Source organism: Arabidopsis lyrata, assembly GCF_000004255.2.
Source record: "Arabidopsis lyrata subsp. lyrata unplaced genomic scaffold ARALYscaffold_2, whole genome shotgun sequence".
NCBI lineage: Eukaryota > Viridiplantae > Streptophyta > Magnoliopsida > Brassicales > Brassicaceae > Arabidopsis > Arabidopsis lyrata.
Window position 1 is genome coordinate 1,405,354 of NW_003302554.1, and position 24,652 is coordinate 1,430,005.

The 24,652-nt window shown below is 31.3% G+C and overlaps 5 protein-coding genes and 1 long non-coding RNA gene across 13 annotated transcripts; 1 reads left to right on the plus strand and 5 right to left on the minus strand.

Moving 5' to 3' along the window:
- The first annotated feature begins 52 nt into the window (after positions 1-52).
- Positions 53-1,597, plus strand: LOC110224298. Of its 3 annotated transcripts, none has more exons than XR_002328982.1 (3): positions 53-244; positions 1,341-1,463; positions 1,514-1,597. It is a non-coding gene; the product is annotated as an uncharacterized LOC110224298 (long non-coding RNA). The 3 variants fall into 3 exon arrangements; XR_002328983.1 differs by lacking the exon at positions 53-244 and adding an exon at positions 1,203-1,251; XR_002328981.1 differs by lacking the exon at positions 53-244 and having other exon boundaries at positions 1,275-1,463.
- Positions 1,598-4,591: 2,994 nt separating this feature from the next.
- LOC110224294 (pentatricopeptide repeat-containing protein At1g62670, mitochondrial-like) lies at positions 4,592-13,818 on the minus strand. Of its 4 annotated transcripts, none has more exons than XM_021010325.1 (3): positions 11,918-13,818; positions 5,156-5,258; positions 4,592-5,002 (listed from the first exon to the last, which is right to left on the minus strand). In XM_021010325.1, the coding sequence occupies exons 1-2, from the start codon at positions 13,714-13,716 to the stop codon at positions 5,168-5,170; spliced, it is 1,890 nt and encodes a 629-aa protein (XP_020865984.1). In that variant the 5' UTR covers positions 13,717-13,818; the 3' UTR covers positions 4,592-5,002; positions 5,156-5,167. The 4 variants fall into 4 exon arrangements, with proteins under 4 accessions (XP_020865984.1, XP_020865983.1, XP_020865985.1 ...); XM_021010324.1 differs by having other exon boundaries at positions 5,156-5,227; positions 11,887-13,817; XM_021010326.1 differs by having other exon boundaries at positions 4,592-5,247; positions 11,907-13,818.
- Positions 5,345-7,142, minus strand: LOC110224296 (pentatricopeptide repeat-containing protein At1g62914, mitochondrial). The gene is given in 2 exon segments (XM_021010332.1): positions 5,345-5,493; positions 5,495-7,142. Coding segments are annotated over 2 exon segments (1,587 nt in total). The 5' UTR covers positions 7,028-7,142; the 3' UTR covers positions 5,345-5,439.
- Positions 9,067-11,200, minus strand: LOC9324063 (pentatricopeptide repeat-containing protein At1g63330). The gene has a single exon (XM_021010327.1). The coding sequence runs from the start codon at positions 11,067-11,069 to the stop codon at positions 9,186-9,188; it is 1,884 nt and encodes a 627-aa protein (XP_020865986.1). The 5' UTR covers positions 11,070-11,200; the 3' UTR covers positions 9,067-9,185.
- A 131-nt stretch (positions 13,819-13,949) lies between the features above and the next one.
- Positions 13,950-15,180, minus strand: LOC9324064 (RNA polymerase II transcription factor B subunit 5). Of its 3 annotated transcripts, none has more exons than XM_021010334.1 (3): positions 15,085-15,176; positions 14,371-14,431; positions 13,950-14,278 (listed from the first exon to the last, which is right to left on the minus strand). In XM_021010334.1, the coding sequence occupies exons 2-3, from the start codon at positions 14,403-14,405 to the stop codon at positions 14,095-14,097; spliced, it is 219 nt and encodes a 72-aa protein (XP_020865993.1). In that variant the 5' UTR covers positions 14,406-14,431; positions 15,085-15,176; the 3' UTR covers positions 13,950-14,094. The 3 variants fall into 3 exon arrangements, with proteins under 3 accessions (XP_020865993.1, XP_020865994.1, XP_002888001.2); XM_021010335.1 differs by having other exon boundaries at positions 14,371-14,425; positions 15,085-15,173; XM_002887955.2 differs by having other exon boundaries at positions 14,371-15,180.
- Positions 15,181-16,802, minus strand: LOC9324065 (protein cornichon homolog 3). The gene is made up of 4 exons (XM_021010333.1): positions 16,531-16,802; positions 15,770-15,951; positions 15,560-15,682; positions 15,181-15,476 (listed from the first exon to the last, which is right to left on the minus strand). Exons 1-4 carry the CDS (start codon positions 16,600-16,602, stop codon positions 15,440-15,442), a joined length of 414 nt encoding a protein of 137 aa, XP_020865992.1. The 5' UTR covers positions 16,603-16,802; the 3' UTR covers positions 15,181-15,439.
- Between the last annotated feature and the right edge of the window lie 7,850 nt (positions 16,803-24,652).

Genomic DNA, 24,652 nt, shown 5'->3' on the forward strand with positions numbered 1-24,652 from the left:
TCATTCAGTTTCTTCCATGTTCCAACTATCCATTTCCCCACATTTCCATGATCTTTTCACTCTATGAAACTAACCACTTTAATTTCTCCACGGTTTTCTTCCTCCATTAACCAATCTCATCTCCTATATATAGCATTTGTCAGTAGATATCTGCTCTTATTTAAAATAATTTTCTCATGTTGTCGTTTCACCGAAATTTGAAAGAAGGCATAGGAACGCCATCATCCTTTTGTTCTCATTCAATGTAATTTTTTTAAGAAAAATTCCTAAAAATAGCCCTAAAACAAGTTTTATTGACAATAATAGCACACACTCCATAAACTTCCAAAAATAGCACTAGTTAGCTTACTATTAGTGTTTTTGTTCTAAAAATTTTATCACTAGTTTATTTTTTAATAATACCACAATTTTTATATAAAAGCTATTCAACAAAATAAATTAGAAATAAATTTAAAATATTATATTTGGGTTCTAATTTCCAATTTAGGGTATATATTTCCATCATTTAAAAGAGATTTTGATTCATTTTAATATTAGTTTATGGTATTATATTTGGGTTCCCTATTTCCAATTTAGGGTATATATTTCCAACATTTAAAAGAGATTTTTTTCTTTTAATATTAGTTTGTGGTATTATATTTGGGTTCCCTATTTCCAAATTAGGGTATATATTTCCACTATTTAAAAACAATTTTGATTCAATTTAATATTAGATTAGTGTTTGCTCTCTTTTTTCTTTTATATCTTATATTTTCATTAAGTTTAATTGAAGTTTATGGTGCTATTTGTGAAACTTTTCAAATGAGGTGCTATTTTTGGAAAAAAAACAACTTTTTTGGGGCTATTTGTGTCAATCTCCCTTTTTTTAATCTTCCTCTTATATAGTCATTATAAAATATCTGTGATTGTGCTATGGCTTCATTTCGAAGGACTGGATTGTCTGGATCTCTCACGTGTATAGGGAAGCTAATCGTCTTGCCGACGAATTAGCTAACTATGCATTTTCTTTGCCGTTAGGTTTTCATAGTTTTAATCTTAGGCCTGATTTTGCTACTTTGATTATTTTTGAGGATGCTAGTGGTGCTACACGCACACGAAACGTTCCGATGTAATTTTTTCCTTTTAATTTTTAATAATATGGAAGACTAGTCTCCCTCATTCTACAAAAAAAATATATATATATATATATATATATATATCTGTGATTCTTACTGCATATTGTCTATCGCCTCCAACCATATAAGCTCCTCTGTAAGTTTCTACGTTTGTTTGAAACAATTTACATTCAATCTTTGCTTTTATTCTGCTATCAAAGTAATATTCTGTTTGATTTTCTATAGGTTGTCGAGAACAATTTCAACGCATTAAAAATTCACAAACCAGAGTTTTTCATCAAAGATGGAGTTTAAGAGTTTTTGTTGTTTTACGTTGTGCGGGGTCTTTCGGATATTGAGTAAGCTAAAGTTTTTTTTTTTTTTTTTTTTTTTTTTTTTTTGCTAACGAGTAAGCTAAGTTTAAGATATATTTCTTCTCACACACATTTTGTATTATTTGAATACATTAATGTCAAAGTCATGATTGGGAAAACATTTGTTCATTGTACGTTGCAAACTAGAAGTATTTTTTTTGTTGCGTTATCAATTAGCGTTAGTATATGTTAAACTGAAAATGTTAACTCTTTTTTAGTTTAGTATTTAAGTGATTCTACGTACGGGTATAAAACAATTTGCCATTAATGTTTGGTATGACATAATTTTTAGATATTCTGTATAATTCAAGTTATAAGGTTTATCAATGTTGAAAAGCTATTTATTATTGAAAACTAGGTTGTTTAGCCGCGATACTCGCGGCTTGTTGCATAATTCTTATGTTTTGTGTAAACAATAAAAAAAATTTTAGAAAATATAAAAATAAGACAAAATTACATATTATACAGTATTTTCAATAAAAACATTGGTATCACATATATTTTACATTTTTAACAACAATCCTAAAAGATAACTTTCTCTCTTTTTCATATTTCACACCATTTAAGTTATAGTAATAGGTTTTTAATTTTTTTTACTACTAATTCGGATTACCAATTATATAACTGTTTTTAACTACAACATTTTAAAAATATATATACTGATATTTATAAAATTATATGTTAGATCACAAAACTAAATATAATTACTATGATTATATTACAATAAACGTAAGAAAAAGAGGTTTCTTCATACACAATTTATTTCATTAAAAGGTCACATAATTTTAGAAAATATATACATGAATATGTAAAGAAATAATCAAAAATCATAGTAGGGAATAAGAATGCTATCATTTCAAAGATATATTTAAAATAATTTCCATAATTTTGTTTCAATATAAGTATAATTAGAACAAATTTAAAAGGTTCTTACGATTTGATATCTTGCATTTGCTCATATTTTAGTAAATACATGTTATATAATACAAAATAAATTGTTGATATAACTCACAGATAATTTGTTTGTTTATTGATATAAACTCCCACACAATAGTTTAAATTCATATTATTTTGTAAGTGACAAGCTAAATTTATTTTCATATAAAATCATATGAACTTCAATCTAAAGATTTTATTTAAAAAAACCCAAGTATAGAAGTTTTTTTTTTTAATCTATTTTTTTTTTGTAATTCCACTCATCAATTAAAATTCTGTGCTAGATTTTATACTAATGGTTTCATGTTTATAGGATTTAATAAAACGTTTTTTTGTTTTAATTATATATATATATATATATATATATATATATATTTTTATTTCACTCTATTTTAAGTATAATAATATTAATATAATTATCCATTGGATCACAAAAAACTAAATATAATTATACATACATTAAAAATGAATTACAAAAATTTATTCAAGATAAAAAAAAGTAAGAAACGAATATTTGATAAATGTATTAGAATAATTTATTTCATTATATATTGCATAACTAAAAACAATACATGAATATGTTAGAAAATAATCAAATATCTAAAGTAAATAACGGAGATGAATCTTTTCAACTTCATTCCCTTGTTGTGCGATAATTAGAATTGATATTTTTAACTTTTCATCACCAATGAACCTGAAATTTTTGCTATAGCCATCAAATTTTTTATTTTATATATGTTAATTTAAAATTAAAAATATGAAAATTAAAGAAGAAATATGTATAATCTAGTATGGTGTTATGAAAAAAAAAAGAAAAAAAAAGATAGAATCAAATTCTTACAATGATGTTTTCATTGATTTCAACCCATATAACAAAACAAAATAGATACATGAATATAGTAGAAGAGGATGAGAGAATAATTACTTATAAGATGATAATCTAAAATAGACAATGAAGATGAATCTTTAAAAAAAAGTTAAAAAAACTAATGTAAATATTAAAATTTAGAATTAAGCTTTTACAATGATATTTAATTTGAGTTTTTAACCCATGCAACAACAACCACAACAAAAAAAAAAACACACACAAACAATAATGAAAAAAAGATTTGAGATCTAGTGGAAGAGGATGAGAGAATGAGAGAATGAGAAAATGGGAAAATGAATATTTATAGGATGAGAAGTGATGGGAGTTACAATTTAAAAAATGAATATGAGGGTTACAATTCTAATTGATTGTGTGTTGAATAAAATTAATTATTCTAATTGATTGTGTGTTGAATAAAATTAATTAAAAAATATAGGTAATGCATAATTTATATGATTTCAGTTTTATATTGAAGTGAGTTAAACGTATATATTAATTTTTTTGTGGTTTAATTGAAAATAACTTTTTAAAAAATTACATCGTCAAGTGGACCAATAAGAAGAGAGTGTAAAAAATGAATATGGGGGTTACAATTCTAATTGATTGTGTGTTGAATAAAATTAATTATTCTAATTGATTGTGTGTTTAATAAAATTAATTAAAAAATATAGTTAATGTATAATTTATATGATTTCAGTTTTATATTGAAGTGAGTTAAATGTATATATTAATTTTTTTATTTGTGGTTTAATTGAAAATAACTTTTAAAAAAATTACATTGCCAAGTGGACCAATAAGAAGAGAGTGAAACCTTACTTTTATATGTATGATTGTATCTTGAAATTTTTTTTGTATATATTTTATATTTTCTTCTTCCATTTTATTTGTGTTCTCCTTCTAACTCTTTACTCTCATTTTAATTAACCAACAATCACACTAACTTTTTCAAAAAAAAAGAAATATATATATTTATTAAATTAATTTTGTCCCGTACGTAGTACGGGCTTAATACTAGTATGTGTATATGACTCGAGCAACACCGGTTAAAAGGTGTTTCTTCCCGTTTTCATCTTCAATTCGGTTTAAGATAATTTTCATTTCGTTATCTTCTCATAACATCTATTTAGCTGCGCGGCTTAAGTGAAATCGTGAACAAAAAATATGTTTTGCACATTCAAACTAACTTTCTCCTTTGGGATTTTTTTACACTGAAAAAAAACCCCTAATTTCAGAAATGAAGAAGAAAGTTTGAATGTGCAAAACATTCTTCATTTAACCGTGATTTCGATTCACGCTGTTGACAGAGCTCAATAATCATATATTCCCTTAATCCACTTCACTAAACAAAAGACAGGATCCATGATAATGTAACTGTATTTTCTCAGACATCTTTTGAATATGCTACAAGACCACCAACAGTATACTACATGAAAATGTTGTGTAACCAAATGCGACAAAGATATCGTACACAAGTGGAAAGCTTTGTAGATAAAAAGAAAATTCATACACAGATTACACGAGATTCGGAAATCTCAGTAGCAAAACTATACCAGCAAATTCAAGGCAGAAAGAAGGAAAAAAATATGATCAGGAGAGGTGAGAGAGATAAACTCAGGGCGAAGAAATTCAGAATCCAACGAACATAGGAAACAAAAACATATGGAAGAGATTAGTGAAACATACAAATCCCGGGAAACAACCTTGAACTTGCATCAACTCATGTTTGCAACCTAGCAGGTAAATGACAAAGAACTTCAGTCATGTTCATGAAGTTTAGACACAACAGCTACAGCTATACATATCTATATCCACATGTAATATGAGAACATAATGACTGTATTTAGAAAAAACCAATAGAAAAGCAACATGAAAAGCTGATCGACCTCAAGGATGTCTTAAGAAAGCATTTCCAAAAAGCTTTTGTCCAATCTCCCGTCATGCAACATATTAGTGACCAAGCCAATGGTTGAAGCATCTCCAGCAAACCTGCAACTCCTCATCGCTTTGTCACCATCTCTAAGTTGAGCCCTGATCAGCGTATTATATGTACAATCATTTGGGAGAATCCCGTCTTCTTTCATTTTTCTGAACAAGGCATATGCTTCCTGCATTAAGCCTTTCCTACAGAATCCTGAGATCATTGTAGTGTAGGTTACAACATCAGGCTTCACTCCTTTAAGGCTGAGGCTACAAAATAAATTCCACCCATCTTCCACTTTCCCAGTCTTGCACATCCCTTCAATCATAATATTATATGTGAAACTATCAAGTTCCATTTTACTCTTTTGCATATACCCGAATACCACCAATGCTTTCTCTAGCTTCCCATTATTACAGAGTCCATCTAACAGAGAGTTGTATGTCATGAGATTGGGAGGCACACCATCAGAAACCATCACTTTGAATAGTTCTTGAGCCATATCACAATCTCCAGCTTGAAATAACCCCTGGATAAGAGTGGTGTAAGTGACTGTATCGCCAACCAATCCTCTCAGTGACATCTCACGGAAGAGTTCCATACCTTCCTCTACTCTCTTAGCCTTACAAAATCCCTTTATAAGTGTATTATAAGTCACTACATCTGGGAAACAGCCCTTGGTAACCATAAACTCAAACATCTGCTTGGCCTCGTCTAGACGATCGTGCATACAAAACCCGTTGATCAATGAATTGTAAGTGACAATACTAGGAGCTATCGACCTTCTGATCATCTCCTTGTACAAGTTTTCAGCCTCTAAAGGCTTCCCCTCTTTCGCAAACGCATCGATCAATGTGCTGAAGGTGACTACATCGGGGTTGATTTTCTTCTCAATCATATCACTTAGGAGTCGAGAGGCATCACTCCATCTTCCGTAATTACAAAGGCAACTTATGAGGGAGCTGTAGGTAACAACATCTGGTCTAATTCCTTTGTTCTCCATTTCATTGAATAGGTTGCGTGCATCATTCACATGTTTGTATTTGCAGAGACCATCGATAACTGTGTTGTAGATTACAACATTTGGCTCTATTTTTCCTTTCTCCATCTTCTTCAACAAACTCAAAGCCAAATCAATATCACCTCTCTTACATAATCCATTAACTACCACACCATAAGTAACCAAATCTGGTTGACATCCTTTCAGAGCCATCCGTTCAACTAAAGCCACAGCTTCGGAAGCTTTGTTGTGGAGAAAAAGCCCATGAATCAAAGTTGTAAATGTAACGGTATTAGGTTGATATCCCATTTCGACCATTTGATCAACCAAAGCTACAGCCTCGGATATCCTCTTACCGTGGCAGTACCCATTGAGCAGCGAAGAAAGCGTAACAATGCTGGGCTCATAGCCGAGTTTCATCATCTTCCCAAGAACAGCTAAAGCAAGAGAGAGTTGAGAGCATCGACAGAAACAGTTAACGAAAATGCTGTATGTAAAGAGATCATGTGAAATCCCCAAATCTTGCATCTGCTCGCCGAGAGAGATGACAACATCGAACTTCTTCATCTTAGCAATGGCACTCAACAATTTGCTGAACTCAATGATGGAAGGAAAGGGACGAGACTTGACCATTTCACTGAACAAATCAACAGCATCGTCTAACCTAATATCACTCAGCCCATTTCTGAGTATCTCTCTGTAATCATAACTACTCTTACCATCAAAAGCTCTTCTCTGGCAAAGGGAAAAAGAGGGAGGAAAAGTTGCAGCATTTCCTCTCACCAGAAGACTCCGATGAACAAATCTCTTCCCTGTAGATGATATCTTTGCAAGCATTCTCTCGATTTGGCTTCCCAATTTCTCTGTAAAATTCAACAAAACCCTAAACGAAACACTGAGACTGTGAAAGAATCTCGAGCTCTGCAAATATGGAAGATGAAGAGAGAAGAAGAAGCGTAGGAGGAGGACTTGGGGATTTTTTTTAATTACGTGTCCGGCTGATTTAATTAACCAATACTGTTTATCCAACCCAAATTAAAATTGGAACCGGAATAAAGTATGGTTTAGGTTGATTTAACAAAATGTTAGATACGGTTAAGCTTAAAAGTGTGTTAGATCCGGTTTGTTTTTTTTTCTATTTCCTTCGTGGATAATTTCTCTTTTTTTTTGGTTGATAATTATATCATCTATAGATTTTAGGTTTTTGGTTACTAAAATCCCTGACTTTCATATTTAGGTGAGGATAAGAAAGAAAAACAATCTTTAATCTTGGCACAGTAAATACTGTATTATTTTGTCAAATCAAAACAAAACCTATCCTTTCTATTTATTTTGGTCAAAACATGTCTCCAAAGTCATTGTTGTGTCATTTGTTGTCGTTCTCTCACTTATATATAAGTACCAATCTCTAGGTGTGATTGTTAGTTTTTTAGCGTAATATTGTTAAGAGTGAAGTAGAGGAAAGTGAAAAACATAAATCAGAGTAAACTTTTACTCTGCACACTTCCAACCATGAAACTTTTGATTTATCTATAAGGTTTCCAATAGTCATCATCACCACAAATATGGCTAATTTTTTTGCTCTCCATTTTTTTTTTGAGGGATTAATTGTTTTGTTCATTTTCCGTTTGGAGGGGAAAAAAATATGGATCGAATTCAGAACACTCCACATTATATAGGTCAGGTCACACTCCACTAATATCTAATCAGTGAAATCATCTATCAAGTGATCTGAATGATCATATGAGCAAATAATGTGATATGGAGACTAGAAATTTTCTAATAAACGTTTCCAATCTCTTTTATATTGGGATTTGATTAACTTGTACCGTATAAATTGAGAACTTTTAGCATGGAAGTTAAGCAGCATCGAGGTCTTTGTTACCTCGAAATAACGGAGTAGGAGATAGCCCAGTCTCCATACATTTATTTTGAAGAAGCAATATATAACATGTATTTATTAATGTATGTATATATAGTTGAATAGTAAAATAAAAATTACTAAAATCTGAAAAAGAAAAAAACTAAATTCTAGAAACCTTTAAAATTTCTACCAATAATATTTCTATTAGAAATGTGTATTTCAAAAAAATACTCCGCGGCATAGCGCAGATCTTGGTCTTGGTCTAGTAATGTTTAAAAACTTTGAACTTTGAAGAACAGAAGAAGATGCAAATTTTCAGTGCCGTTGGATCATTTTTTTGTATTTGACGGTTGAGATTTTCACCTAATCATTTCCGGTTTCAATAGCCGACCGGTCACTCCGTATTCTCTGGTTCGGTTTAGTTTTATAATTTTTGGTTTCACACTGCAGCTACTAATTCTACTGTATGCAAAAACCAAGAATACGGAGAAAAAAAAACATTTAACCAAGAATACAGACTGACTATGAACATTTTTAGGAGTTAACATTTCCTTTTTCTTCTCACGAAAGATGAAAAGAGTTGTAAAACATCGCATATCATATCACCACTGAACCTCATCTTATTATAAACCAGAACCGTACCGGCCAAGAATCGGTAGAGAAGGATGCACTTCCTATCATCATACACACTAAACCGACACATCCTTATTGATCTCTCAAAATTGATGTCCACTATGCAAAAACCTAAGAGCTTTGTTCCCTAAACTTAGCGTCTGGCTGCACAAACATACAAGTACTGTCCACGTCCAGTACATGAATTATGAAATTTAGTGCAGAACACAACAAATTAATCATATGTACAATGATTTGGCAACAACCAAAGACAAAAGCCACGATTCTATAGAGTGTTTCAATACAATTCTGTTTTATTTAGCGAACCCTATCATCTTCTTTTTCACAAACATTATCATTTTCAAAGTGAATTTTCTGCTTTTCAGATAATATTTTCTTGTGTAGTAGAAACTATCAATATGAAAATTAATCAAACATATTCATGAACATATAAGGACCGCACTAGAAAGTAATTACCAGAAAAGCAACATAAACGGCTTATCAACCTCAAGGATGTCTTTAAGAAAGCATTTCCAAAAAGCTTTTGTCTAATCTCCCATCATGCAACATATTAGCGACCAAGCCAATGGTTGAAGCATCTCCAGCAAACTCGCAACTCCTCATTTCTCTGATGAGTTCAGATGATGCTGCTTTGTCACCATCTCTAAGATGCGCTCTAATAAGCGTATTATAAGTACCACTATCTGGAAGAGGCCCATCTTCTTTCATTTTTTTTAGCAACGCATAAGCTTCCTGGTTTAAACCTTTCCTACACAAGCCTGAGATCATTGTATTGTATGTTACAACATTAGGCTTCACTCCTTTAAGGCTGAGGCTACAAAATAGATCCCACCCATCTTCCACCTTCCCATCCTTGCACATCCCTTCAATCATAATATTATATGTGAATATGTCAAGTTCCATTACACTCTTCTGCAAACACTCGAATACCACCAATGCTTTCTCTAGCCTCCCGTTATTACAAAGTCCATCTAACAAAATGTTATAAGTCCAAAGATCAGGAGAGACACCAAAAGAATCCATTTGATTAAAAGTTTCTTGAGCCATATCACAATCTCCAGCTTGAAATAACCCTTGGATAAGAGTGTTGTAAGTGACTGTATCGCCAACCAATCCTCTCTGTGACATCTCGTGGAAGAGTTCCATACCTTCCTCTACTCTCTTAGCCTTACAAAATCCCTTTATGAGCGTATTATAAGTCACTACATTTGGGAAACAGCCCTTGCTAACCATAAACTCAAACATCTGCTTGGCCTCGTCTAGACGATCGTGCATACAAAACCCGTTGATCAATGAATTGTAAGTGACAATATCAGGATCTATAGACCTTTTGATCATCTCCTTGTACAATTTCTCAGCCTCTAAAAGCTTCCCCTCCTTCACAAACGCATCGATCAATGCGTTGAAAGTGACTACATTTGGATTGATTTTCCTCTCAATCATATCACTCAGTAGTCGAGAGGCATCACTCCATCTTCCGTAATTACAAAGGCAACTTATGAGGGAGCTGTAGGTAACAACATCTGGTCTAATTCCTTTGTTCTCCATTTCATTGAATAGGTTGCGTGCATCATTCACATGTTTGTATTTGCAGAGACCATCGATAACTGTGTTGTAGATTACAACATTTGGCTCTATTTTTCCTTTCTCCATCTTCTTCAACAAACTCAAAGCCAAATCAATATCACCTCTCTTACATAATCCATTTACTACAACACCATATGTAACCAGATTTGGTTGACAGCCTTTCACAGCCATCCGATCAACTAGCGCCACTGCTTCTGAAGCTTTGTTGTGGAGAAAAAGCCCATGAATCAACGTGTTAAATGTAACAGTATTAGGTTGATATCCCATTTCGACCATTTGATCAACCAAAGCTACAGCCTCGGATATCCTCTTACCGTGGCAGTACCCATTGAGCAGCGAAGAAAGCGTAACAATGCTGGGCTCATAGCCGAGTTTCATCATCTTCCCAAGAACAGCTAAAGCAAGAGAGATTTGAGAGCGTCGACAGAAACAGTTGATCAAAATATTGTATGAGTAGAGATCATATGAAATCCCCAGATTTTGCATCCGCTCGCCGAGAGAGATGACAACATCGAACTTCTTCATCTTAGCAATGGCACTCAACAATTTGCTGAACTCAATGATGGAAGGAAAGGGACGAGACTTGACCATTTCACTGAACAAATCAACAGCATCGTCTAACCTAATATCACTCAGCCCATTTCTGAGTATCTCTCTGTAATCATAACTACTCTTACCATCAAAAGCTCTTCTCTGGCAAAGGGAAAAAGAGGGAGGAAAAGTTGCAGCATTACCTCTCACCAGAAGACTCCGATGAACAAATCTCTTCCCTGTAGATGATATCTTTGCAAGCATTCTCTCAATTTGGCTTCCCAATTTCTCTGTAAAATTCAACAAAACCCTAAACGAAACACTGAGACTGTGAAAGAATCTCGAGCTCTGCAAATATGGAAGATGGAGAGAGGAGAAGAAGCGTAAGAGGACTTGGGGATTTTTGTTAACGGAACAGATGTGGTTCGTGAAGAGCTTACGTGTCCGGTTTATTTAGTAAACCAAAACTGTTATCCAACCCAAATTAAATTAAAACTGGAAGCGGAATAAAGTATGGTTTAGGATGGTTTAACAAAATGTTAGATCCGGTTAAGCATAAAAGAAAAGAAATCAGAAAATTTCTTCATCTCCGATTTTAAAATTTAACCTCGATTCCTTCCAGCAATAAAGCCTTGAATGGTTACTAGTTTTTAAGTGGTTTTTGGTTTTTATTTATGAAAAAATCTAATTTTTCACCATTCAAGATTTTAAAAAATTAGATTCCCTATAATTTAGGGAAACTAGTTTTTAAGTGGTTTCTCTAAATTTCAAAGAGAAACTAAAAACCATAATTTTGAGGTTTTTGTGGAAAACTTCTTTTTTCAACGTGATTATGTTTCATTTTTGATTTTTTTAATTTTTCATTTATTAATTTTTATATTTATAACAAAAACCAAAAACCAAAAATTTAAAAACCATAATCCAGAAACCAAAATCTAAAAACCAAAATCCACTTAATGACTGTATTTAGAAGTAACCAATAGAAAAGCAACATGAAAAGCTGATCGACCTCAAGGATGTCTTAAGAAAGCATTTCCAAAAAGCTTTTGTCCAATCTCCCGTCATGCAACATATTAGTGACCAAGCCAATGGTTGAAGCATCTCCAGCAAACCTGCAACTCCTCATCTCTTTGATGAGTTCCGCTGATGTAGCTTTGTCACCATCTCTAAGTTGAGCCCTGATCAGCGTATTATATGTACAATCATTTGGGAGAATCCCGTCTTCTTTCATTTTTCTGAACAAGGCATATGCTTCCTGCATTAAGCCTTTCCTACAGAATCCTGAGATCATTGTAGTGTAGGTTACAACATCAGGCTTCACTCCTTTAAGGCTGAGGCTACAAAATAAATTCCACCCATCTTCCACTTTCCCAGCCTTGCACATCCCTTCAATCATAATATTATATGTGAAACTATCAAGTTCCATTTTACTCTTTTGCATATACCCGAATACCACCAATGTTTTCTCTAGCTTCCCATTATTACAGAGTCCATCTAACAGAGAGTTGTATGTCATGAGATTGGGAGGCACACCATCAGAAACCATCTCTTTGAATAGTTCTTGAGCCATATCACAATCTCCAGCTTGAAATAACCCCTGGATAAGAGTGGTGTAAGTGACTGTATCGCCAACCAATCCTCTCTGTGACATCTCGCGGAAGAGTTCCATACCTTCCTCTACTCTCTTAGCCTTACAAAATCCCTTTATAAGCGTATTATAAGTCACTACATTTGGGAAACAGCCCTTGCTAACCATAAACTCAAACATCTGCTTGGCCTCGTCTAGACGATCGTGCATACAAAACCCGTTGATCAAAGAACTGTAAGTGAAGATATCAGGATCTATAGACCTTTTTCTCATCTCCTCGTACAATTTCTCAGCCTCTATAAGTTTTCCCTCCTTCGCAAATGCATCAATCAATGCATTGAAAGTGACTACATTTGGATTGATCTTCCTCTTAATCATATCACTAAGTAATCGGGAGGCATCGCTCCATCTTCCGTAATTACAAAGGCAACTAATGAGGGAGTTGTAGGTAACAACATCTGGTTTGATTCCTTTGTTCTCCATTTCACTGAATAGGTTGCGTGCATCATTCACATGTTTGTATTTGCAAAGAGCATCGATGACTGTGCTGTAGATTACAACATCTGGCTCTATTTTTTCTTTCTCCATCTTTTTGAGAATACTTAAAGCCAAATCAGTATCACCTCTTTTACAGATTCCATTAACAACTGCACCGTATGTAACCAAATCTGGTTGGCACCCTTTCGCAACCATTCGGTCAACTAAAGCCACTGCTTCTGAAGCTTTGTTGTGAAGAAAAAGTCCATGGATTAAAGTGTTAAAGGTAACTGTATCAAGTTGATATCCCATTTCCACCATTTGATCAACCAAAGCTACGGCATCAGAAATCCTATTAGTATGACAGAATCCATGGAGTATCGAGTTAAGCGTGACTAGATCGGGCTCATAACCGAGTTTAATCATCTTGCCAAGAACAGCTAAAGCAAGAGAGAGTTGAGAGCGTCGGCAAAAACAGTTAATGAAAATACTGTAAGTAAAGAGATCATGTGAAATCCCCAAATCTTGCATCTGCTCGCCGAGAGAGATGACAACATCGAACTTCTTCATCTTAGCAATGGCACTCAACAATTTGCTGAACTCAATGATGGAAGGAAAGGGACGAGACTTGACCATTTCACTGAACAAATCAACAGCATCGTCTAACCTAATATCACTCAGCCCATTTCTAAGTATCTCTCTATAATCATAACTACTCTTACCAGCAAAAGCTCGTCTCCAACAAAGGGAAAATGAAGGAGAAACAGTTGCAGCATTACCTCTCACCACAAGACTCCGATGAACAAATCTCTTCCCTGAAGATGCAATCGCAATCAATATCCTCATTTTCTCGATTTGGTTTCTTCTCAATCTCTCTGATTCGGAAGCAGAAACAGACGAACCCTAAACGAACCACTGAGAGTCTGAGACTGAGAGAAAAAAGGCACAGACAGAGGCACAGACAGACTGAGAAACCGGTTTAGTCATTTTAATGTTATTTTGAGATAACCGGCCGGTTTGAGTTTTCATACTATATAATTTGTAAAGTTTTGTTGCGTTGTCAAAATAAACCAATTCGGTTTTGTCAGAACAATAGAATTTTTTTTTTTTTATAACAAACATGTTTATCTCCATCAGAGATTTCCCACAAATCCTTGTTGATCTCACATTATATTAAGATCAAAAATCGACATCTAGTAACCGAAAACCGAGAAAAAAAACCGCTCAATTGGCCTTTGCGTAAGAGTTTTGATCCCTGAAATTGATGAAGGCACTACGGATCATCTCCTCAGCATGTGGCTTCACAAATATACAAGTAGTGTCCAGTTTCAGTACTCGAATTATGAACTTCTGTGAAGCAGGCAACGAATTATTCAAATGTGCAATGAACTGTGCCATGGGAACATCGCTGCAATAAAAAACACCAAAGGATTTGGCATCAACATAGGATAAAAGATACGAATTCGATAGAGTATAAACAAGAAAGGCTATGTAATGTACCATGAGATGAAGACTCCTTTGATTGAGTTAACCATTGAATCTTGAAGCAGAGAACCTGAAACTGCACATAACATTTTTTATCAAAAAAAGACTCGAGACATTTCGAAATTCAGCCATAGGAATCAAATCAAAAGCTCGGTTTATGTGTGCTTTATCGACAAACTGATCATAGATCAAACTAACAATGGAGTTTAACCATTGAAGCAGAGGAGAAACTGAAACCAGAGTGTAATCAAATCTGCAGTTAACATATGTTTATCAAATTCAGAACAACACTCACAAATTCTCAAAATTCAGTCAAAGCCCGATAACTAATTAACACTAATCATAGCTCAAATTAACAACAATTTACACTACTAATTAACATTGTGCTTAATCCTGATTTCGATTCACTTTTTTTTTACTCTATTATATAAACCCTAATGCTATAGTCTTCTTAATCCACTTAAGAAACAATTGAACATATGCAAAGAAGATTCATTACGAGTAAAAATCTTTCAAAATTCACATTAAATTCACCCAAAAATCCATGTTTTTCCACAGATTCCACACGAAACTTAGAAAAATCAAAAGCGTGATCGAGATTTGGGTTTTCTTTTCCAGTCGTCAAAACATTATTTAGGGTTTTAAAGAGAGATTCAGAATCCAACAACGATCTTCAAATATCATACAAATTTCGATTCGGAAAATCAAAAATCTAGAGAAAGAACTCACCACGATTGATAAAGAAAAATCCTTCTGGCTTCACCACAATTGAAGAATTTACCAATTTATTTATATACTGATAAATAATTTTGCAGCTAAAATTAAAAAAAAAAAAAAAAAAGTAAACCTTCTGAATCAGTTAGAGGGTTCCAATTACTTCACCACAAAGATCCACAATGAAATTCTAATGACTATAAATCTGGCTTACACAAATTTCTAATGCCACAAAACCAGTAATTAACATACAGAAACAAACACCTTCCTTCTCATGCCATTGTATCAAGCGCAGTGTCAAGTAGTAAGAGAGAGGTTTGATCAAACCGTTTGTTGTCGCCTGTCACAGGGATGTATCTTCAAGCGTGGTTCAGTCCTCGTAATCATCCAGCGTTGAATAGATTAACCTGAAAAGAAGTTGCAACATAAGTTTTCACTGTTTTGGTACAAATTTAGGATTGAGCAGAGACAGTGAAAGAGATTTAGTTACCAGAAAATGGTGAGAAAGAGAGTGAGGATAATGTAAGCGAGCTTGAAGAGTCGTTTCTTCTTTTCCCAATCAAGCAAGTTAAAGATCTCTGTGACGTCTATCAAATGTTGTTTTCTCGAGTAACTAACAATAGAAAAGAATGATATACTCATTATCAGAATCAGCTTGACATTAGAATTAAACTTGTTTGTTAAAAATAGAGAGACTCACAGATGGAAATTGTAGTAGAGATAAGGAACACAAAGGAGTGACATGAACCAATGACCCGTAAAGAGGTAGAATACGCATAAAAATCCTTGAAGAATGGATTCTGGTAATACCACAAAGTTTATTCTTGATGCAGAATCGTAAGGGTTGATATAATCAAACTCGAGATCAGCCAAACTAATGAGCTGCAAGAACAAAAATTATATAGATAAGCACCATCACTTTCGTTACAAATTATGCATATCGTGTACTGCATATCAGAAGCAAAGCACAAGAGCAAAGACCTATGATCAAGATTCTCCTACAAAATATCATTACACATAAACTCATTACTCAAAACACTATAGATCAACTCTATAGTTACCAAATCAGATTAATCAAGAAACATTATGAAGTAAAACTCTAATACACATGAGACACTCCTACACACTCACAAAGACTTGTTGGATTGATATAAATTGAGAAGATACCATCTAGAGTTTCAATACACAATATCAAGAACCAATTAAAGAATTTAAGAAACGAATTTGTGGTTAACAGATTAACTAGTTATATACAGAATTACAGAGATAATCCCAAAACTCAAAAACATTTCTTATAAACGATTTATGATTGAAAGAACACAAAACACTAAATTTAGTTCAATTCAGTGCTCGGATAAGCCTAAACAGAGTTTATACTAATTCAATAGGTAAGAAGATTCGATGGAACCAAAGTATAAGTTTTTAGGGTTTTTTTGTTCAAAGTATCGAGTCAGATCGAACCTGATAGACGATGAGTCCGACAAGAGTGATAAGGATTAAAAACGAAATAATCCATGTCCAAACCTCTCCCATCCCTCTTCCTCCTGGCTCCTACAACAGTTTATTACCTCGGATTGATTTCGTTGTGTTCTTCTTCGAGGTTTCACAGATCCAATGAGGAACAAAGATAAGTTATTGTCGGAAAATCTCAAACAGTTCAGTTTCAATCTCTTTGTTCGAGATTCTCTGATCGGAACTAGTGTGGAAGAAGAAGGTACGTTTTGGGTTTTGACCTTTTTGTTTTGTTGAACCGTTTAAATCAATTCCCGGTTCCAAACGGTTCTCGTACCGGGTTTTTAAAGCCCATGGGTTAATAAACTAAGCCCAATTAAAAAGAGGGACTTGTACGTGTTTCAGAAGTTACTTTTTATCTTTAAAATCTATATATATAATGAGAGAGTTGTCTCTCCATCTAGGTGTCCACATCAATATTCATGTCATCATAATTTATTTTTTGTGGGCTCCACATATTTTGTTTATTAAAGCAATAAACATTAAAACTAAAACTAATTCACACATTAAATAAAAACAATAATTGACAAAAAATAAATGAAATATTATGAAAAAAACGGAAAATCAAATATACAACTTAAAATATGAAAATTTTGAATAAAAATTGGATAAATATACATAGATAATTATATTTTAACATATAATGAGTAAATATTTTAAAATAGTTAGAGATACGAAAAAAGAAACGTATCATATATTTTAATGGTAAAAAATTTATTTTTTAGAGTTACAATTATTTAGTAGAGTAAAGAAAATAAGAGTTAAAAATTTACCAAATTTAATGGTTTTTACTTAAAATAGAAAGCAATTCATTTCTGAAAAATAAACATATAAAATTTGATTACCGATTAAAAAATAAGAAGGAATTAGAACATATTATTATTTATAAGTATAATATAATATAAATATTTAAATTAATATATTTTCTACATTATTAATGGTGCTTTGTTTTTTTTAATGAATACCTAAAAAAGAAAATTTAAATATTAATCAGTACTTAGGAAATTAACATAGATTGAACAAAACTAAGGTGATTTGAAATAAAACAAAAAAACTATCCTAAACATCACAAATAAAAATAAAATAATATTATCGAATAATAAAACTGTGTAATAAGAATATTTGAGAATGCTATTTGGAAATTAAAATATTAATGGTAGATTGAAGATTTTTTCATTACAAATAAGAAGGATTTCGTTTTTTTTTTAAATAAATGTATTTTAAAATTAGAATAATTTTTATGAGTTTGTAAGTGTCACATTTTAGAAAAATTAACATTAAGATACTATCTTGAATTATAATATACGTTAAATTATATATGTAGAAAGTGCAAAATTTCACATTGAAATCATATGTTTGTGAATAACAATGAGTCCATATCTGAGATTTGTTTTCTATAAATCAATTTTAGATGCAAAAAGATGGTAAAAAAAAAACTTATTACAAACATTTCCTCAAATTTCTGTTTCTGATGTTCACTTTAATAAAAAGATCATGAAACTTATATAAAAAAAAGAGTATTGAATGATATGAAGAAAAAAATAGAAACGATCTAAGGAGAAAAGAGAGTAGATATCGGGGACGACGAGTGAATCATAGAAGATAACGAGAAAAATTATAGTGAATTTTTTTTTACTACTTTGGAAATATAATGCACATGAGTAAAGTAAAATCTTTTAAAATTCAATTGATTATATTTATACACAAAGAATAAAAGTTTAAAACTAAATCCCGCGCAACGCGCGGGTACACCATCTAGTTTTACTGAATGTGGAACCCAGAGTTCCTTCAATCATGTGATTGATAAAATTCAGCTTTTCAATGTGTGTATGATTTTTTTCTAACAATTTTTGTTATAGTTATTATGTCTCAATTTATGTTTCAAATAATTGGCCTAATTGTTGACCCCAAAAAAAAAAGGTTTTGGCCTAATTTAACTACCACTTTTAAAAGTTGTTTCAGTTAACTTATTCTATTTTATTCTCCATATCACATACAAATTTTTTTACAGGATCTATTTTTTACAATTTCCATATGAATTTTATTTTGGGTAAGGGGATTCTAGTTACTGATATATAAACTCATAGAGAAACCATTATGAGAAATCATGGAAAACATTTTGCACATATGCAGTAGATCCACACCGTACACGTTGGTGGTAACATCAATCTCGTGGCTCACAACTCATTCCCAACCAGTGCCATTTCTATAATTATTTTAACTACTCCATTGTTGCGTTAAAAACAAAAAATTACTCCATTTTTATTGAAATATGAATTTTATTAATCAACAAAGGAGAGTTTTTGTACAATGTTTTAGAAGAAAACAACTCAAAATTAATTAAATGAAAGAATACAAGTGAATCTCTAGTAGAAACTACGAGCTTGAAAACCATCTTTGAAAATGTCTTGTGTACATATATTATTTTATTTTTGTCGTAATCTTGTGTATATATCTTTTATTAATGTCTATGCGAGAAAATGATACAAAAATTGTGCTCAATAAGTGGGAATATATGAATATTGCTTACTTCTTTTGCAACTTACCTGGAACCATTAAAGAAAATGAATGATACTATTTGCCGTCAAAAAGAATGAAACTATTCAAGTTCATAATAATAAATAACAATAATGTATTCCAAACATGTGCTTTTGTGACTTGTATTTTATGATGTAGTATAATATATAATTATATATTCATCTTTTTGTTGTTTGTATTGATCAAGCAAGCTCTACTCACAAATGTAGTGGAGTGGTTGGCATAGAGAACTTTGTTTGTTTGTACAGCTTTGCACAGCTTTGACAGTTACCAATTACAAAATCTTTATGAAAAGCGGTACACTATAAAAAAAAAAAAAACTGTTTTTTTGGACAAAAACAAAAATAAATTAATATGGTTACGGTTAAATACGGTTACGATTAAATACGGTTATAACGGTTACGGTTAAATACGGTTATAACGGTTACGGTTAAATACGGTTACGGTTACGGATAATTATGGTTATAGTTATTTGATGACTACAATACGGTTAATATCGGAGGCGAAATCTTACGAGTTACCTAACTTATTATAATACTTTTCATAAAATCAAAAAATATGTTACAAACCAAATTTTCTTCATTTCGAGCAAAATAACAGTATAACATATTTGTTTGAGAAAATGACCATTTTTTATAACGTAGATTTTTTCATATGCAGTATCATTTACTTTTTTGAAAATCTTAATCTGAATATTCGATAATTTTTTTTGCATTATATGGAGTTACAATTATATTTTAAAGTTTTAACTATGCGGTTAATCATATGGTTAAATAACGGTTTTCATATGTTTACCGTTAATTAACGGTTACGGTTAATATATATTTTAACTGTAACTAATTATTTTTTACGGTTACGGTTTTTAACCATTTTATACGGTTACGGTTGAGAAACGGTCCGGTTACGGTTAGCTTTTGGTCATGCCTAGTAAGCATGACCAAAAGCTAACCATAACCGTATTTTGGATCGTAACTGGACCGTTTTTCAACCGTAACTGTATAAAACGGTTAAAAACCATAACCATTCACCGTAAAACTAAATTAGTTACGGTTAAAAAAAATATACTAACTGTAACCGTTAATATACTGGAAACGTATCAAAACCGTTATTTAACAGTACGATTAGCCGCATAATTAAACTTTATAAAATATAATTGTAACTATGTATAATGCAAAAAAAATCTCGAATGTTCAGATAAAGATTTCTGAAAAAGTAAATGATACAGCCTATGAAAAAATCTCATTAGAAATAATGGTTTTTTTCTCAAACAATTATTTTGAAATGTTATATTGCTCAAAATAAAGAAAATTTTATTTATTATAGGACTAGTAAATTCATATTATTATTTTAACAATAAAATATTGTTCATTCTATATAATCTTAATTTCATATGTAATTATATACTTAAGTATATTTCTATATAATTTTTTCTTTCTTTCTAAATTCTTAATATTATTTATTATGTGTACCGCTATGATGTTTCCAATCAGAATAAATTTTTAAAATTTGTTCTGCGTTATTTTTTTGTACAGTTTTCGTGTTTTATTCTTTTGTACAGCTTTGCACTATTCCCTAACAGCTAACAGCTCCAGCTAACCGCTCCAGCTAACAGCTAACAGCTTGTTACCAATCACACCCACAAGCTTGTAAATGAAGCAAATTAATTGTCATCGTAATATTTTATTCTGATATATTTAATTATCTTTTTATGATTTAAACAGTTTTCTTATTACTTTTTTTACTGTAAAATACACGTATGCCGACATATACAAAAAACACAAACACTTAAACAAAAAGTAAATTACATTGCTGTCTTTAACTTAACAAGGGCTAGTTTAGTTTCAAAGGGTCATAAACTTAGGATTTTCGAAGATCTTTTTAAGTATGTAATCTAATGATTTGTATTACTGTTTATTTTTGAATTTAAATTCGATAACGTATGTGTGTATCAGCTATAAATCAACCAAAAAAGTTCACAGTTTGTTAGACCATTAATATCATTGAAACTTTTATGTGATGTATTCAAAATCTAAAACTAGTATGAATTTCAATAGAAAATAGTTGGTTAATTTCAAATTGTACATACTACATATAGCATTTCCAATGGTTACCTTTAAATATGTCTTCAAAATTGAAGTTTCTTTAAAATTGAAGGAAGAAATGAAGCAAATATTTTCCAATGGTTTCCTTCATTTTCTACTTCAAAAAAATATTCTAAGTATATTCTATTTTTATTTCATTATAAATTATTAACAATGCCTTTTACTTTCTAAATTTTAAAATTTTGCCCCATTTATTTATGGTTAACTAATAGTTCAACAAATTTTATCTACAGTAAACATTTGACCAATATTTTAAGTATCTTAATAGATCCGGAAGCTCAATACCAAATTATTAAGTTGTTACTCTATGCTATGTTATGTTTATTTTATCATTAATATCGGTATTAATTATGTATTTTAAGTTTTATATTGACTATTTTGTTGTTTTTCTATTTAATAGAAGTTATCATTGCATTTTAATTTGATTGGATAAAATAAAAAAATGAAATTTATAAATTAATTAGATAAATTATAAATAAATAATTTGTTTGGTATAAAAGAAAAACTTCTTATAATTTAAAAGATCATTTTGTAAATTAAAAAATTCATCTTCAAAATATGAAGATATGAATAGTATACCTTCAAATATGAAGATACACTATTCACTTCTTCATTTTGAAAGTAAAAATAAAGCACTATTGGAGAAAATTTCTTCATTTTTATCTTTAAAATGAAAGAAAAAGTGAAATTTGAAGCACCATTGAAGATGGTCTAAGAAAAATAACTTATTAAACTGTAAAAACGAAATAAGCTTTGGTTACTAAATTTGCTAAATCCAACGAACCTTCGAGATAGTCACGCAAAATTATGAAATCATTGGGTTACTTTGTATAATACCAGGAATAGTAAGTAGTATTAAGTAACCATAGTTTTGTTAAAGTGGGAATAATTTATGGGAGAAATTAAAAAGATTTTTTTGTATACAATGTAACTACCCATGCCATTGATGTGACTTTTGTAAGGACAAAATCATGCGAGTTACGAGAGTCAAATTTAGTTAGTGTTTCTTGTCTACTTTTACTCTTTTTTCTTCAGTTTTTAAATTTATGTAATCCTTCTTTATTTGTTTGTTTAGCTAATTAGGCCTGGGCATTCGGGTATTCGTTCGGGTTCGGTTCTTTTTTTTCGGGTATCGGATCTATTCGGGTAGGGGGTTAAGACCCATTCGGGTATTCTAAAAATTTGGTTCGGTTTCGGTTCGGGTTCGGGTCGGTTTGGGTATTTTAATAAAAAAAGCAAAATACCCGAAAATAACTAAAAATACCCGAAATATTTTCGGGTTCGGGTCGGGTTCGGGTTTTTAACTCATATATACCCAAATCTAACCGAAATACTCGATTTATCGAAAATACAATGGTTACTCTTTACCCAAATATAACCAAAAATATCTAAAATACCTAATATATTCGGATTTATGATTGTAATTTTAGGTATTTTGGGTATTATAAATATAAATATAACTAATATTTATAGGTGTATATTTGTATTCGAGTACATTCGGGTACATTTGGGTATTGGATTCGGTTCGGGTTCGGTTCGGGTTTTTTTCGGGTAGGAGGTTAGGACTCATTCGGGTATTTTTAAAAATCGGGTTCGGGTTCGGTTCGGATATTGTTCGGGTTTTTCGGTTCGAGTATTCGGTTCCGGGTATTTTGTCCAGGCCTATAGCTAATCCTTCGTTTCTTACAAAAAGTTAAAACTGTAGTTTGCATTTTTAAAAGATTAGTAAGTTTCGCTATTAAAGGTTTGATGGCGGCACAAAATGAGTTGGTACGTGCTGCGTGGTAATTGGAGAAAAGAATAAAACTTCTCTCACGTGAGACAAAGCTTCACCTTTAAAAGACGAATGACTTTTCATATGAATGTTAAATAGTAAGAAAAAACATATGAATAGAACTTAAGTTTTGTTGGGTTTTTCTTTTCTAGTTATGGTGTTGGGGTTGCGTTTTAACTTTAGTTGAGTTCGGATTTTCTTGTTTTGTGAGGATATGTTTTGAAATTCTTGAGAAAACAGAGACACATGTGTTGTAAAACTTCTTCTATAATGGATTTGATTCAAATTCTCGCTGAGACGTACTTGATATCGAAAGGTATCGACAATGTTGTAATTTTGAGTCTGTTTGGTATAGTTGTAAACACTTCTTCTATAATGTGAAGTAAATATGCTTCGGAACATGATATTTTAAAATCATTGAAAATGTAATGTTTAGAATACTATTCTTTTCAAACTATTAGTTAAATAACTTCGAATTTAATAAACGTTTAATACGATTATATTATAATTATCAATAGCACTATAAAGTTGGATAAAATAAATTAGTCCAAATGATTGGGTTAAGTAGCCCTTTGATGTTTTAAGACAATTTAAAGATACAACTCTTACTAGATAACCTCCGGATTCTTGCGGATGATATGTAACACAAAGGATAATTCTCAAATTAAGGACCATTCATCTTTTAATATTTGGGTTGGTCTATATAGTATAGTAAGATGTTTCATTTTTTTACAAAATAATTGTATAATCACAAGTACATTATACGATCGTACACAAGAAGGTGGGAGACAGTTGTGACGTGTGGCTATATTGACATTAAGAAAGACATTGACCAATTAAATCTTGACTCATACTAATCTAGTAATCTCCACTTGTATACTTTAATTATTGTTTTATTTTAGGTATTTTTTTCTTTTAATACATTTCTCCCATCTGCTATATCCTTTTTAAACTCATTTAAAATTGGGGTTTAGTATCATTTTAAAAAATTGAATAAGTTAAACATCCATAAATCAATCTACAAAATATACGTATATATATTAAAAAAAAAAACAGATGTGCAGTTTAACTTTTAAATCTGTAGGATTACAAAAATTGAACATCCATATTGTATTACAATTGTGGTTCTATAAAAATCTTCTGAAGAAAAAAAAAAGAGATGGTCTAGTAGAATAGACTGATGATCTCCACTGACAATCCTATACCTAAATTCCCTTATAATAATAAAAAATTATATATGTTTATATGCAATAGTAGAAAAGAAAAAGATTATTATATATGACCCAAACATTCTTTCATTTTGTAACCCTACGTAATATTTTTAGATCTTATGAAAGCATTTGATTTTTTTTTTTTTTTGAGAGACTGACATTTGATTAAGATAGCTCAATCTCATTGCGTTAATAATCAAAAAGATAGAGGGATATCGACAGATAGATAAGTTAAATATTGGATATTGACCTGATTTTCATGCAAATGAAAAGTAAATATCTAAATCCATATGTTTTTATACATCGTAGTTTTGTCATCCGTAAAATGTTTCTATTGTAAAAAAAAAAGGGAAATATTACAAAATAGCCAAAAAAAACACATAAATTAAGGAAGTAATCATGCGTAAGAAACTTTTGGTAACTAACTCTTTTTCTTGTGGGGTAGG